We start from the raw sequence: 13,822 nt of genomic DNA, 5'->3' as shown, positions 1-13,822 counted from the left end.
GGAATGTAATTCTTACTGTGCAGTGCTGTGCCTTGCCCAGCGCGGGGGACGGAGCTCCTTTAAGGGAAACGGAGCCTTCTTGGGCCTTGCACTATCTTGGAAGGTGGGCACTGAGTGTTGGAAAGCACAGCCCTTCCCAGTGCTCGCCTTCTAGAGCTCGTGAGAAGGGGCTCCATCTCCCTTAAAGGGTCCTTCCAGCATTTAAAAAAAAAAACCACAGTACCATGCAGTGATCAGTCCAATAGGAAATGGCTCTCACATTGAAGGTTTTTTGCCAAAGTGGCTCTCACTTGAAAAATAGTGAAGATCGCTGACCTAGACCATTAAGAAATGAACAGCCAAAACCAGAACTTGAATTGGGTTTGAAAGCTAATTGGCAGCCAGTGCAGCAGCTTCATCACTATTGGTGATACATGCTTGCTTCAGCTGGAAATTAGAAAAAATAATAAGCATTTGTATGTTTTCTGAGTGCCTAAAGTGCTTCACATATATGCTTTTGATATAATATTTAAAAGATTGTAGATTTGTATTTTTAATATTTGTATTTAGTCTGTATTATTTTTAATTTTTAATCAATTTATATTGTTTTAATATGTTGTGAACCATCTTGGGATTATTTTTAATGAAAGTCAGTATATACATTTATCCCTGCAAGTTACATATGTATTATTCTTCTCAAATTGCAGCTGGGGAGCTGAGACTCAAAGGGAGTGGCTTGCCTAAGGCCAACTGCTGAATTCATGGCAGAGGTGAGATTCCAGGAGATCTGGTCTTCTGGTAGCAAGCATGAATTGTCCCCTTTGCTAAACAGGGTCCATCCTGGCTTGCATTTGAATGGGAGACTAAATGTGTGAGCACTGTGAGATTTTCCCATCAAGAAGGAGCATCTGCATGCTTGCATGCAGAAGGCTGCAAGTTCCCTCCCCGGCATCTCCAAGATAGGGCTGAGAGAGGCTCCAGTCTGCCATCTTGGAGAAGCCGCTGCCAGTCTGAATAGGTAATACTGAGCTGGATGGACCAATGGTCTGACTCAGTATATGGCAGCTTCCTATGTTCCTATGAACCAAAGAAGTCCTGATTTGTAGCTCAGTTTCTTAGTCACTACACTACACCAGATCAGATTAAATAACAGCAAATTAGGCTGGCATGTTCTGAACCAATTTTCATGCAATACTATATCAATCAAGTACAATTTGTACTTGATGGACGGTCACACGTCACACACGCACGGGTGACAGAAACAAAAGACCCCTCCTCCTCTGTCCTCTGCATGTGCAGCTTGTTGGTTTAGGGGTATGATTCTGGTTTAGGGTGCAAGAAGTCTTGGGTTCAACTCCTGGAAAGTTCTGCCAAGGGTAAAGCAGGGGCACTACCTTGGGGAAGGAATGGAGCTCAATGGTAGAGCATCTGCTTTGTATGTAGAGGTTCCAGGTTCAATCCCTAGTATACTCGGGCAGGGCTTGGAAATATCCCATCTGAAACTCTAGAAAGCTGTTGCCAGTCAGTGTAGAAAATGCTGATCTAGATAGACCAATGGCCTGACTCAGTAGAAGGCAGCTTCTTCTGTAACCTATGTGGAAATTGTAAGTATACTGCCCCTGAACATGGAAGTTCCTTGCTCATGGATAATAGATTTGTAATAGATTTATAGATTTATTCTTTCCTCATCCTCATGGATAACAGATTTATCTTCCACTCTACTGAACCCACGCCAAATCAATGGACTGGAGCTACTGTGTGCATGGCCTTCCATGGCCAGACACAGACCCAAAGACTACCTGTAGCAATCTAAATGCCATCAATGTTTTTTCCCCCTTCACTCTCACAAAAATTAAAAACAGTAGTAAAGCACTGTCAGCTGTGCATAAGGTGTTGTTGTTGTTGTTGTTGTTGTTTTGGGGGGAGATATGAAGCATGTGTTCCAAACTCCCTGAGGAACACTTGGCACCAAGTTCGAATGACTCGAGAGGCAGAAGAAAAATAATGGCCTCCTGCCACTATCAGGAGCTTGCCAATTAATCAAAACGCCATGTTGCTGGGAGAAACTGCTCAAGACGAACCAGAGGACTACTGTACAAAGCAAAGAATGAAGCCTTTCTTCTTCTGACAAATTAAAAACTCCAAATGCAGCAGTTCCACAGGGCAAACCTTTCTATTTTAATTCTGGGGAACTGGGGCAACGGCAGTAGACAACTGGCCCTTTGGAAATCACTTTCATTCTGATTGTTCAGACAACTGCAACACTCCATGCTTTGAAATTTTCAGTTTCAAAGGGTTATACTAGCATGTAACTTATGGATCACATGTAGCAAATTCAGACAAAATTGAGAGATCTGGAGATTCAGGGTTGGGAATAATAATTATTATTATTATTTATTGCATTTATAAACCACTCCATCCAAAGTCTCTGGGCGGTATACAACAAATTTAAAAAGACATAAAAACACACACCATTTAAAACACAGTGCTAAAAACAATATAAAAACCATTCAAAAACAATTAAAAGCCATTTAAAACTAATTAAAATACTTTAAAAACAATTTACAAGCCTTGGAAGGCCAGGCCAAACAAGTAAGTTTTTAGGGCTCTCTTAAAGGCCTTAACTGCCGAGATCTGCAGGGAGTGCATTCCATAGGCCAGGAGCAGCCACAGAAAAGGCCTGGTTCTGAGTCGCCACCAGACAAACCGGTGGAAACTGGAGATGGACCTCTTCAGATGACCTCAATGAGCGATGGGGATCATACTGAAGAAGGCACTCTCTAAGGTAGACCGGACCCAAGCCGTTCATCAGAGCTTTAAAAGGTAATAACCAGCACTTTGTATTTTGCCCGGAAACATATCAGCAGCCAGTGCAACTGTTTTAAGACAGGCATAATATGGTGTCTCCAGGTTACCCCAGAGACCAATCTGGCTGCCGCATTTTGAACTAACTGAAATTTCCGAACTATGTACAAAGGCAGCCCCACACAGAGCGCATTGCGGTAGTCAAGCCTGGAGGTTACCAGCAGATGCAACCTTTCTTTTGAGATCGTTCTCTTCATAACAACAATGTAAATAATAATGTTAATAACATTAAGATGATGATGATGATGATGATGATGATGATGATGATGATGATGATGATGTTAGGGCTTGATAAATCCCAGGTGCCAGGGAGCCATAGCACCTAGAAATTTAACTATGGTGCCTAGACTAGAATGTTCAGAGGCAGAGTTCTTTAATAAAGTCTTTATTTGTCCTAGGCAGCTTAAACTTACCTGCTTTCTTCAGTTCCAACAGGCAGGTCACCACATTGTCCACTGAAGAATGCCAAGCACTGAAGTGATGTTCCACACCATATTCCACAGACCGCTTCCATTTTACATAATAGGTGCAGTGTGTAGAGGGTTTAAAGGCATTATGGAGAACTGTTTGCACAGTTAATGTGGTTGGTATAGGGTCAGGTGCCATGCTGTCAACGCCAGTGCGGGGAGGTTCAGGTGTGTTCTGCTCCACCCTAGAGAGAGTAATAGATCCTGGCAATAGGGAAGATGGAGATAGGTTCCCCTTGCCAGGAAAATGAGGGTTGTGAACAGTGTTCCCTCTAAGGCATGTGCACGTGCGTCTGCTCACAAGGGCTTTGATGTCTGCTCAGTTAATTTTAGATTCTGCTCAGGTTGAATCTGAAAGGCCCCATTTGGAATGCAGGTGTGCACCTACAGTCTTGATACTGCCACTCAGAACAAAATTCATTCCGCACACAAATGGAAAAAAATTGGAGAGAACACTGGTTGTGAACCAGGGTTGGTGACGCCACCATGGTGTGACCAGAATGCATTCTGCATGATCGGTTTGTAGTTTCTGAAGAACCCAAGGGATCAGAGGAAAAGGTGGAAAGGCATAGATGAACTCTCCCTGACCAGTCTAAAAGCAGAGCACCCCCCTAAAACCCCTGGCCTACACTGCCTTGGCTGAAGAAGCTATGGCAGTGGCAGTTGTACATGTCCATGAAAGCGTCAATGGTTGGGGTTCCCCAATGATGAAAAAGATTTGAGGACCACAACTGGGTGCAGCTGCCACTCGTGGGATGGGTATTGCTGTCTGCTGAGAGAATCAGCCAAGGCATTCTCCCTTTCTGGTAAGTGCATTGTTTTCAGAAAGATATTGTTGTGCATGCACCATTCCCATAGGGCCAGACTCAAGTGGAGGAGTGTCCTGGACCTCGTCCCACCCTGGCAGTTAATGTAGGCAGACGTAGTGGTTGTCTGTGAAGACCAGGTCATATTTGTGCCCCAGCGTGTCCTGAAAAGCTTGGAGGGCACAGAAAACAGCCAGCAGTTCCAAGTAATTGATATGGTGGGTCATGTCGTCCCATCAAAAAGCTTGAGGTCCGACCAAAAGCCTGAGGCCATGCAGCCCTTGCAGTGGGCTCCCCAGCCAGTGCATGAGGGATCTGTGGTGAGAACAACGTCTGGTACAGGGGCAGCGAAGGGGCAGCTGGCGGTCAGGTGATCTGTATTCATCCACCATAAGGCTGCACAAGAAACCGCAGATGGGATCATGAATTTCTTGAATGGGCTGACTGTGAGAGAGGAGGAAACATCTAGAAATCAATCCTGGATGATGAACTTACATAATCAGACATATGGAGAATTGCAAAAGTAGAAGTCATGAGGCTGAGGGCACACTGGACTTGGAAAGCTGTTGCTTGGTGAGAGGTGAACAGCAGTGTGTAGGATGTCTGGAATCCGGTTGTCTTGTAAATAAGTCGTGGAGAACTGCACATTCAGGTGAATGCCTATGAAGTCTATTCACTTTGAAGGTTGCGACTGAGATTTCTTGTAATGGATTTGGAGCCCCAGACTTCGCATCTGGTCCAAGGTAACACAAATGTGATGTCTTAGTACCTTTTCTGAAGGGGCCACAAGGAACCAGTCATTGATGAAGATCTCTATGCCCTGACACCAAAGATAGGCTGTCACAACTGCCATGAGCTTTATAAAGATGTGGGACATGGAGGCAAGTCTGAAGGGGAGGATGGTATATTGGTAGATTTGGTTTCCTATCCTGTAGAGGAGATATTTGTGATGGAGGGTGTGTGTTGAGATGTGGAAATACACGTCCTGGAGATCAAGGGAGACGAACAAGGCCCCTTGAGTAAGGAGAGCAAGAATCATCTGGATGGTGACCATGTGAAAACAACAGTATCAAACAAAGCAACTGAGGCACCTGAAATTGAGGATGAGTCTCAATCCCCCGCCTCACTTGGGTATAGTGAAGTATTTGGAGTAGTAGCCCTGATGAAGTTGCTGGGTGACTTCTTGAATAGCTTGTTTCCACAGAAGGTTCTGCACTTTTTCCAGAAGAGTAGGGGTTGGAGATGTTGTGTGGAGACCTGACCTGGATGGTGGGCAGGTAAATTCTTTTAGGAAACCATGCTGGGTGATGGGGAGGATCCAGTGGTGTGTTGTGATGGATTGCCACTGGGGAAGGTAAGGTGCTGGTCTCATTTGGTAGTCAGACCTTCTTGCTATAAGTAGATTGCCATGGCTTGGATATCACAGATGCTCTAGGCAAAGATTGGTTAGTGGTCTTACGAAAGGAGTGGTATTTGTTGTAGCAATGCAGTTCTGAGTGCGGGAAGTAGGACCTATTAGATTATTATTATTTTTACATTTATATCCCGCTCTTCCTCCAAGGAGCCCAGAGTGGTGTACTACATACTTGAGTTTAGATGTGAGTGGTCTCTGTTAGATGTGGGTGGTCTGAGATGTGTGTGGATGTTCCATTAGATGTGGGTGGCCTGTTCCACTGTCTGACCCTTCCTGAGCGGTAAGCCTGTTGAGGAGCTGTTGTCATTGAGTGAGCTATGGACCTCAACTCCTGAACATGCTATAAAGTGTCAGTCTTGTCGCCAAAGAGGTGTTCTCCATCAAAGGGCACGTCCTTGATCTTAGATTTTGCCTCAGGGGTCAGGGACATGGTCCTAAGCCAGGCATGCCTCTGCAGGGCGACAGAAGTTGAGATGGTGCACAAAGCACTGTCTGCAGTGTTGTTTTGCAGTCTGCAGAAGGAGTTGTTTTGTAATTTTTCCTCCTTCATTATGAATGGTAAAGGCTGCTTCCTTTTAGTCAAACTGGGCCAGTTGGTCTAAGAATGGGGACAGCTTTTTGAAGAGTTTGTGAGTATAGCACACCATGTAAGCCTGGTAGTTGGCAATCCATAACTGTAATGATGCTGTGGAGCAGTTTCTCTTCCCAATAATGTCCAACTTTTGTCCATCCCAGTCTGCCAGTGTCGACAGCAGTTTCTGTCTCGATCTAGATTGAGACATGTCTACTACCACAGAGTTGGGGATCGGGTGTTTGAACAAAAAGTTCCAGTAGGTCTGCTGCATGCGGTACATGTGGACCAATCATCTGGCCATCGGGGAGTTGTAGCTGGTTTGTCTCATGCACGTTTGACTACGTCTGGTATTGTTGGAATAAGGGGTAGAGAAAAAGGAGTCTTGGCGAAGGATTCAATGAGGCTGAATATAGAGTTGGGTGCCATGGTAGTGTTTTGGTGGGCTTTGATACCGAGGGCCTTTGCCATGTGCTCTATCTGCTCCGAGTAGATGAACAGCTCTTCTGATGGAGAGTCTGGTTTTGAGTCCGGTTTCAGTGGATCCACTGGAGCTTCTGGTGGTAATGACTGGGCATCTGCATCTGATTCATACTCAGACACGGTAATCTCGATGTCAGGGTCAGTGAGAGCAGTGGGGCCTGAGGGATCAGTAGGGCTTGATGAGTTTTCCGATGGGACCGGCAGTGTGTGGTCACATGGCTACAAGGTGTCAGATGAGCGTGTCGGTGTAGCGTTAGGCACAGGCAGTTCAGTAGGTTGAGTTGCCTTAGGAGGTTTTGTCTCTTTAAGTGGTTTGACAGGATGGAAGCAGTTGTACTAGGATAAGTGTGGTGCTTGTAGTTGCCCAGGTCATCAGAAGAACTCTTCCTTCTGTACTGATCACAAGGGGATCCACTCTGGGACTGGGGGACGGTATGGCAAATGGTGAGGATAGGAGCCTTGAGACCAGTCTGTTGAATCGTCACGTCTGGGGCAGCATCTGTATGTGTAAGAATGCCTGGAATATTCATGGGGACAGTAATTCTGATGATGGTATTGGTATCTATGGGGTTATCTATAGGGGTAGGCATTGTCCCTGTAATGTGCGGGTCAGAGATGAGAGCTGGTTTTGTGGTAGCAAACATGACTTGTCCCCTTAGCTAAGCAGGGTCGACCCTGGTTGCATATGAATGGGAGACTTGATGTGTGAGCACTGTAAGATATTCCCCTTAGAGAATGGAACCACTCTAGGAAGAGCATCTAGGTTCCAAGTTCCCTTCCTGGAGGCATCTCCAAGATAAGGCTGAGAGAGATTCCTGCCTGCAACCTTGGAGAAGCCACTGCCAGTCTGTGAAGACAATACTAAGCTAGATGGACCTATGGTCTGAATCAGTATGTGGCAGCTTCCTATGTTCCTAACAGAATAGTCACATGTATGTTTGCAGTAATCCCTGTAAAATCTGTTTGGACGTAAGTTACAATCTCGAGGGGAGGGTGGAAATTCTTCGTTGTCCTCATCCTACGTGCAGTGATCCAGGTCAGGATCCAGGTCGGAAGGGCAGACGGGATCATCAGGTGGCATTCCCAATGTTTCAGATTTGCAATCATGAGACGGCTCCAGATCAGGAAGGAGAGGAGGGACTGTGGGAGGCTCTAATGGCTTAGGAGAAGCAGACATATGTTTCTTTTTCTTTGAGGACTCCACGGCAGTAATTGTTAAGACCAGCCATTTCTTTTTAGCAAGTTTGGCTTTCATTTTAGATTTGGTCTAATTTGGTTTCATGATAGCAGTGGGACCTGAAGGTTGTTTGGGCAATAATGCTGGTTGGCTTCTTGTTACACTGGGAACCGAAGTGGAGCCCATACGAACAAACTCATAAATGGTTTGGGAAGCAACTGAGGCCACAGGCACCGGCAGTATGGGCGAATCCGATGCCATTTTAGGGGGAGCTGAACTGGCAGTCCCTGTAGACAAGTTAGATTGGGCTAGGAATGCCCATTCCCAAAGCAAGGAGCGTAAGCGCAAGGCCTGATTATGACAGGCCTGGTGCACAAAGCTCTGGCAGATGAGGCACACCTCAACTTTGTGCCCTTCCCCCAGGCAGAGCAAGCACTTTGAATGTCTGGCAGATGTCGGCAATTTGGCTGTACATGAAACACAGCATTTAAAAGAAGTCCTGTTAGCCATTAACTAGGCAACGGGTGAGGAGAAGGGGGGAAGGAGGTGATGAGATACCAACAGAAATAAAAGCACTAATGTGAAGGGGTAAGCAATGAGAGGAAAGAAAGGCAGAATAAAAACTAGAAGAAATTTAGCAGAACTTTCCTTAGAAAACTCTCTAATATGCTCTCTCTGCTTTTGTGCGCTCTCTCTCTCTCTCTCTCTCTCTGAAGGCTGGACTACTGCAATGTGCTTTTTGTGGGGCTGCCTTTGTACATAGTCCGGAAACTGCAGTTGGTATAGAATGCGGCGGCAAGGTTGGTCTCTCGGACATCTGGGAGAGACCATATTGCTCCTGTGTTGAAAGAACTACACTGGCTGCTGATAGGTTTCCGGGCAAAATACAAGGTGATGGTTATTACCTATAAAGCCCTAAACAGCTTAGGCACTGGGTATTTAAGAGAATGTATTCTTCACCACTCATCACCGATGAGCTCCATCACCTGTTAAGATCACCTGAAGAGGTTTGTCTGCGGTTGCTGCCAGTTTGTCGGCTACTCAGGGACAGGCCTTCTCCATTGCTGCCCCTGGGCTTTGGAATGCTCTTCCTGTTGAAATAAGAGGCTCTCCATCTCTGGCAACTTTTTAAAAGCCACTGAAGACCTATACACCCAGGCTTTAAATTAGATTTATAATTTTAATACTTTTAATGTTGGGTTTTAACTGATTTTAATGTTAAGGATTTTAATGTTTAAATGATTTTATTTGTAAACTGCCCAGAGGTGCAAGTTTTGGGAAGTATAGAAATATGATAGATAGATAGATAGATAGATAGATAGATAGATAAATAAATAAATGCCATTTCAGTGGGTAAAACCAATCCGTGTAACCAGGCTGCAAAAAGCCATAATCAAGAAAGTAGGGATGGGAAAAAACATGTGGTGGGGGACGAAATAAGGAGACAAGGGAGAAAAGGAGAACAAGTAGAAAGTAATAAAAAAAAGAAGAAGAAGAATCCCAGAAGAATGAGCACTTTCAGAATGTACAGGAATATAAATTCAAATTGCATCTGAGATCCCTTGATACTACAGCTCCTCAGTGCACATCCGCCAGAGTTGTGTCATCATATTCCTTCACCTCAACAGAGGTCAAAGTAAGAAAACAAGAAAAATTTATACCTGCACAAGTCCAGCTATACATTCTAGCTATACAGCAGGCCCACCAGACATATCACTGGAACTATTTTGCATCACATGCGTATAAAGATCCAAGTACAAATGTATTGTACACCTACGTGCAATAAACGTATTCTTTGTTATAATTGTAATGTATTTTGAACATTTTTTCATTTAAAAAAAAATCAAAATTTGCAAAACCTCCCCTCTTGGGATGATTGGTTGGCTAAAATATGGGACCTGGCAGCTATGGTCAAATTGACTAATTTTATTCAAATAAAAAACAAGAGAGAAACCCAGTCCTTAAAGAAAACCGTGGTGGCATTTATTTACATGAGAACCTGTGTGGCATAGAGGATGGAGTGACTAGGAAGAACCAGCCTGAGATCTCCACTCAGGCATGAAGGTTGCTGTGTGACCTCAGGTCAGGTACACACACTCCTCACTGGGGGACTGGGAAGATAAAATGCACTGCCCTGAATGTCTTGAAGAACGGCAAGATGCCAATATGATTTTTTTTTAAAAATCAAGACAAATCTATGCTTCTAATACATGGATTCTTTTAGAGAAGACTGTTTCAATTTGCCTAACTTGTGAACAAAAACCCTGGTTAACATGATATTCTGAGACATGAATGTCATTCTAGCATAGTCCCAAGCATGTTTACTTAGAAGTAAGCTCCACTGAGCACAATCTTTCTTGTTTTTATGTAAGCGCGTGATTACAGCCTTTCATTCCATTATTGTGACAGACTGTTAATATTTCCTCCCATGCTTTAACTGTTGTATCTTTGCCTTTTGTTGTTTAGCCCCCCAAAAGTGTATGGACATTATTTTCCAATAAAAACACAGTAAATACATATTTTTGGCAAGTGAAAAGTTTTACACAAGTATGCACACACACACATGCACACCGAGACATCATGCATCTTTTCCATGTCTTGAGTTAAGGAGATTTTGCCACTTACCTTTTTAATAGTTTTTGTCTGCACTAGGGCAAGTTCTCGATTTTCATCTGCTACATACAGCGAAAGTTTCACATAGGGGTCACTGAAAAAGACAGGATGCAATTAATCTTACTATTAAAGTATCCAAAAGAAGAATACAAATGTGCAAATTTTTAAACTTAATTCCTTTTTCCATCTAAGCTCGAGGGATCTCTCCAGTTTTGTATCATATTAGACCAGTTAAACAATACAACCAGAACATTTGTTCACAAATAGTTATGAAAACAGGTTCGCATTAGCTGATACAAATGGCAGAGGTGTAACACAGCGACTAAGATATGAGCTGAGATAAGGCACGTAAAACAGTTTGGATGTTTCAAATGTACTACATGAATGCCCCATTATTCTTAGAGAATGATGCACATTTTCATTAATTACTGTAATTCTAATATATTTTAGACACTTAAAATGCATTGTCAACAGCAGTTTAATGTATTCTTTGCACCACATTAACACTTTCTTAAGGTGGAAAGGCTGCCAAATATTTTCATTTTCCCCTGAAGAGGCAAAGCATTGGCCTCAAAGTGGAAAACATGTGAATTAACATTAACTGAAATGGTCAACTACCCTCTAGTGGTTACACATAATGGTACAAAAACACAGAAAGTGTCCATCCATCAGATGGCAGTCATACAATTGTTATACTTAATATAATTTGAGGGGAAGCAGTAACTACAAAGTAACATCCAGTTAAGAATAGCAATTCACATACATCTAACACTGCTGCAGCAAAAGTTATCCTGAAAGTTCAAAATGTTAATATACTATTTATTTATCACATTTCTATACCATCAAATTGTAAAGTGTAATAGCAGTTTACGCAGGTGAGGGGTTCTCAAACTTGGGTCATCATCCCCACAATGGTGGAATGATGACCCAAGTTTGAGAACCCCTCATCTGTGCTGAGCACTGTGCTGAGCATTGTGTCCCCAACACAATGATGGGAATGATGGGGGTTGTAGTCCAACAACAATTAAAACAATTAGAAATCACTAAAACAATGACAACTTGGTGAGCCAGCATGGTGTACTGGTTGGAGTGTTGGACTAGGACTGGGGAGACCCGAGTTCAAATCCCCATTCAGCCATGAAACTAGCTGGGTGACTCTGGGCCAGTCACTTCTCTCTCAGTCTAACCTACTTCACAGGGTTGTTGTGAAAGAGGAACTCAAGTATGTAGTACGCCACTCTGGGCTCCTTGGAGGAAGAGCGGGATATAAAATGTAAATAACAACAACAACAACTGTTACATTTAAACAATTAGAACACTTCAAAGAGTACTAGAAGGAATGTCTGTATAAAAACATGTATCGTAGCCTCATGGTAAAATTAACCACTAGCAGGCATTTAAGATACAGTATTCAGAATGTTAATTTCAATGTTCATTGGGAAGGAGGTAATGTATTTTTGGAATAGTAACTACCAAAAAGTCACAAGTCCTGAATTATATACTGGCAGTTCTTCAATTGCTAATTTAGGAAACTGCTTCTGTGTGCACTCATAAACACACACCATGGTTGGTTTAGAATAGATCAGGAATGTAGCTTGAAGTCCCCAGAACCTGCATGCTCCTTACTTCCTCAGCCCCCGCACAGAGCCAGACTATTTAAAACTGGTTATTAAAACAGCTCCAAGGCTTATTGGAACTTGGAGTTGTTGTTAGACATCAGCTTCAGGTTTAGATGACACATAAGGATGTTGGTAGCAAAGGTGCAAAAGAAGAATGCGGAGGAAAGAAAGAGAGAGAATGCATACTTCGGTCATTTCCAGCGATTTTATCAACCCAAACTGGTTTGCTGGGTCATATAAATCATTCCACTGTCTTGATTTCAATTAACCAAGATTTCAAAACACAAAAATGAAAGAATAAATCTAATTTTTTTATTGTGTCCAAACAAGAGGATATATCCAGTCTTTCTGCATTACCACTACATCACCATACATTAGTTAACAGTAACTAAGCAAACTAGCTAAAACCGAAACATCAGTGCTGTCTTTTATGAGGACCATTTGACAAGTTATATTTCTAAACTTTTCTTTAGGTATACACCCCAACCCCACCAAATGAAACATGACCATGATGACTGACATGTGTTTGAAGACTTGGGTATGTGAAAGGCTCACAGCTCAGTAGAAAAGCAGCTGCTTTGCATGCAAAAGGTCCCAAGATTGATTCCCGGTATCTTCAGGCAGGACTGGGAAAGACCCACCTGAAACCCTGGAGAGGCACTGCCAGTCAATGTAGACAAAGCTGAACTCAATGGACCAGTGGTCTGACTCGGTAGAAAGCAGCTTCCTGTGTAATCTATGTACAGATACACTTGTCATGGAGTTACCCTATTGCTGCATTCTCCATTGAGTTTACATTCTGACCCACAATTAGGGCAACCTTTAACTTGATTAATCAGTTGCATTAACGGAGGACAGGCTGTGCTAGATTAAAAAAGCACCCCTGATTCACTGGGCAACATTTTTAACAACAACAACAATAATAATAATGTTGAAATAATAATGTCAAAATAATAATAATGTCAAAAATGAAGATGCAAAAATATTATGGGACTTCCAGCTACAAACAGACAAATATCTGTCACACAATACACCAGATATCACTGTAGTCGAGAAGAAAGAAAAACAAGTTAAAATAATCTACGTAGCAATACCAGGTGATAGCAGAATAGAAGAAGAAGAGATAGAAAAAATAGCAAAATACAAAGATCTACAAATTGAAATTGAAAGGCTGTGGCAGAAGAAGACCAAAATAGTCCCAGTAGTAATTGGTGCCCTGGGTGCAGTTCCAAAAGACCTTGAAGAGCACCTCAACACCATAGGGGCCACAGAAATCAACATCAGCCAATTACAAAAAGCAGCTTTACTGGGAAAGCCTATATTCTGCGATGATATCTATGATAATAACAGCAACAATGTTGATAATAAAATTCAGCCATCCCAGGTCCTTGGGAAGGACCCGATGTCTGGATAAAACAAACCAGTCAATAGCACCTGTCTGACTGTGTAAACAACAACAACAGCAGCAGCAACAACAACAAAGAAATAGTATTTCTAAGAATGTACTATCTGAGAGAGGCATTTCTCTTCACACTCACTCAGGTGGGAAGGACTCCCTTCAAAGACAGAGCCAACGATACACAGCTGTATTGCATTCAGAAAAGGGAACTCTGGAACATTCCTCCACAAGGCTATTCTAAGGCAGATATTATGTTGCCCAGTGCGACTCCTGTCGGAAGTCTCTCTGATAAAGGCAGTCTGTTTGACAGACCATGATACTGACAGCAGTGGTTATGTGTGGAAGGCAGTGAAATACAAAATGGCAGAACACAACTTAATATTGATATGTCAAAAGGATGATATCAGCTATGATACATGGACCTAAATC

General features: G+C 42.9%; 1 protein-coding gene across 6 annotated transcripts in view; it reads right to left on the bottom strand.

Annotated features, from left to right (window-relative positions):
* Positions 1–13,822, bottom strand: part of NEDD4L (NEDD4 like E3 ubiquitin protein ligase) — a 397,256-nt gene that overhangs the window by 195,467 nt on the left and 187,967 nt on the right. For all 6 annotated transcript variants that reach the window (XM_053288369.1, XM_053288370.1, XM_053288371.1 and 3 more), the window contains one exon: positions 10,388–10,469. In XM_053288369.1, the coding sequence (XP_053144344.1) occupies positions 10,388–10,469 (82 nt within the window). The remainder of the gene's footprint in view (positions 1–10,387; positions 10,470–13,822) is intronic.

The sequence above is a fragment of the Hemicordylus capensis genome, chromosome 2 (assembly GCF_027244095.1).
Source record: "Hemicordylus capensis ecotype Gifberg chromosome 2, rHemCap1.1.pri, whole genome shotgun sequence".
NCBI classification, from domain to species: Eukaryota; Metazoa; Chordata; class Lepidosauria; order Squamata; family Cordylidae; genus Hemicordylus; species Hemicordylus capensis.
The sequence above is the reverse complement of the archived record's forward strand: the minus strand, read 5'-3'. Positions and strand labels throughout refer to the sequence as shown.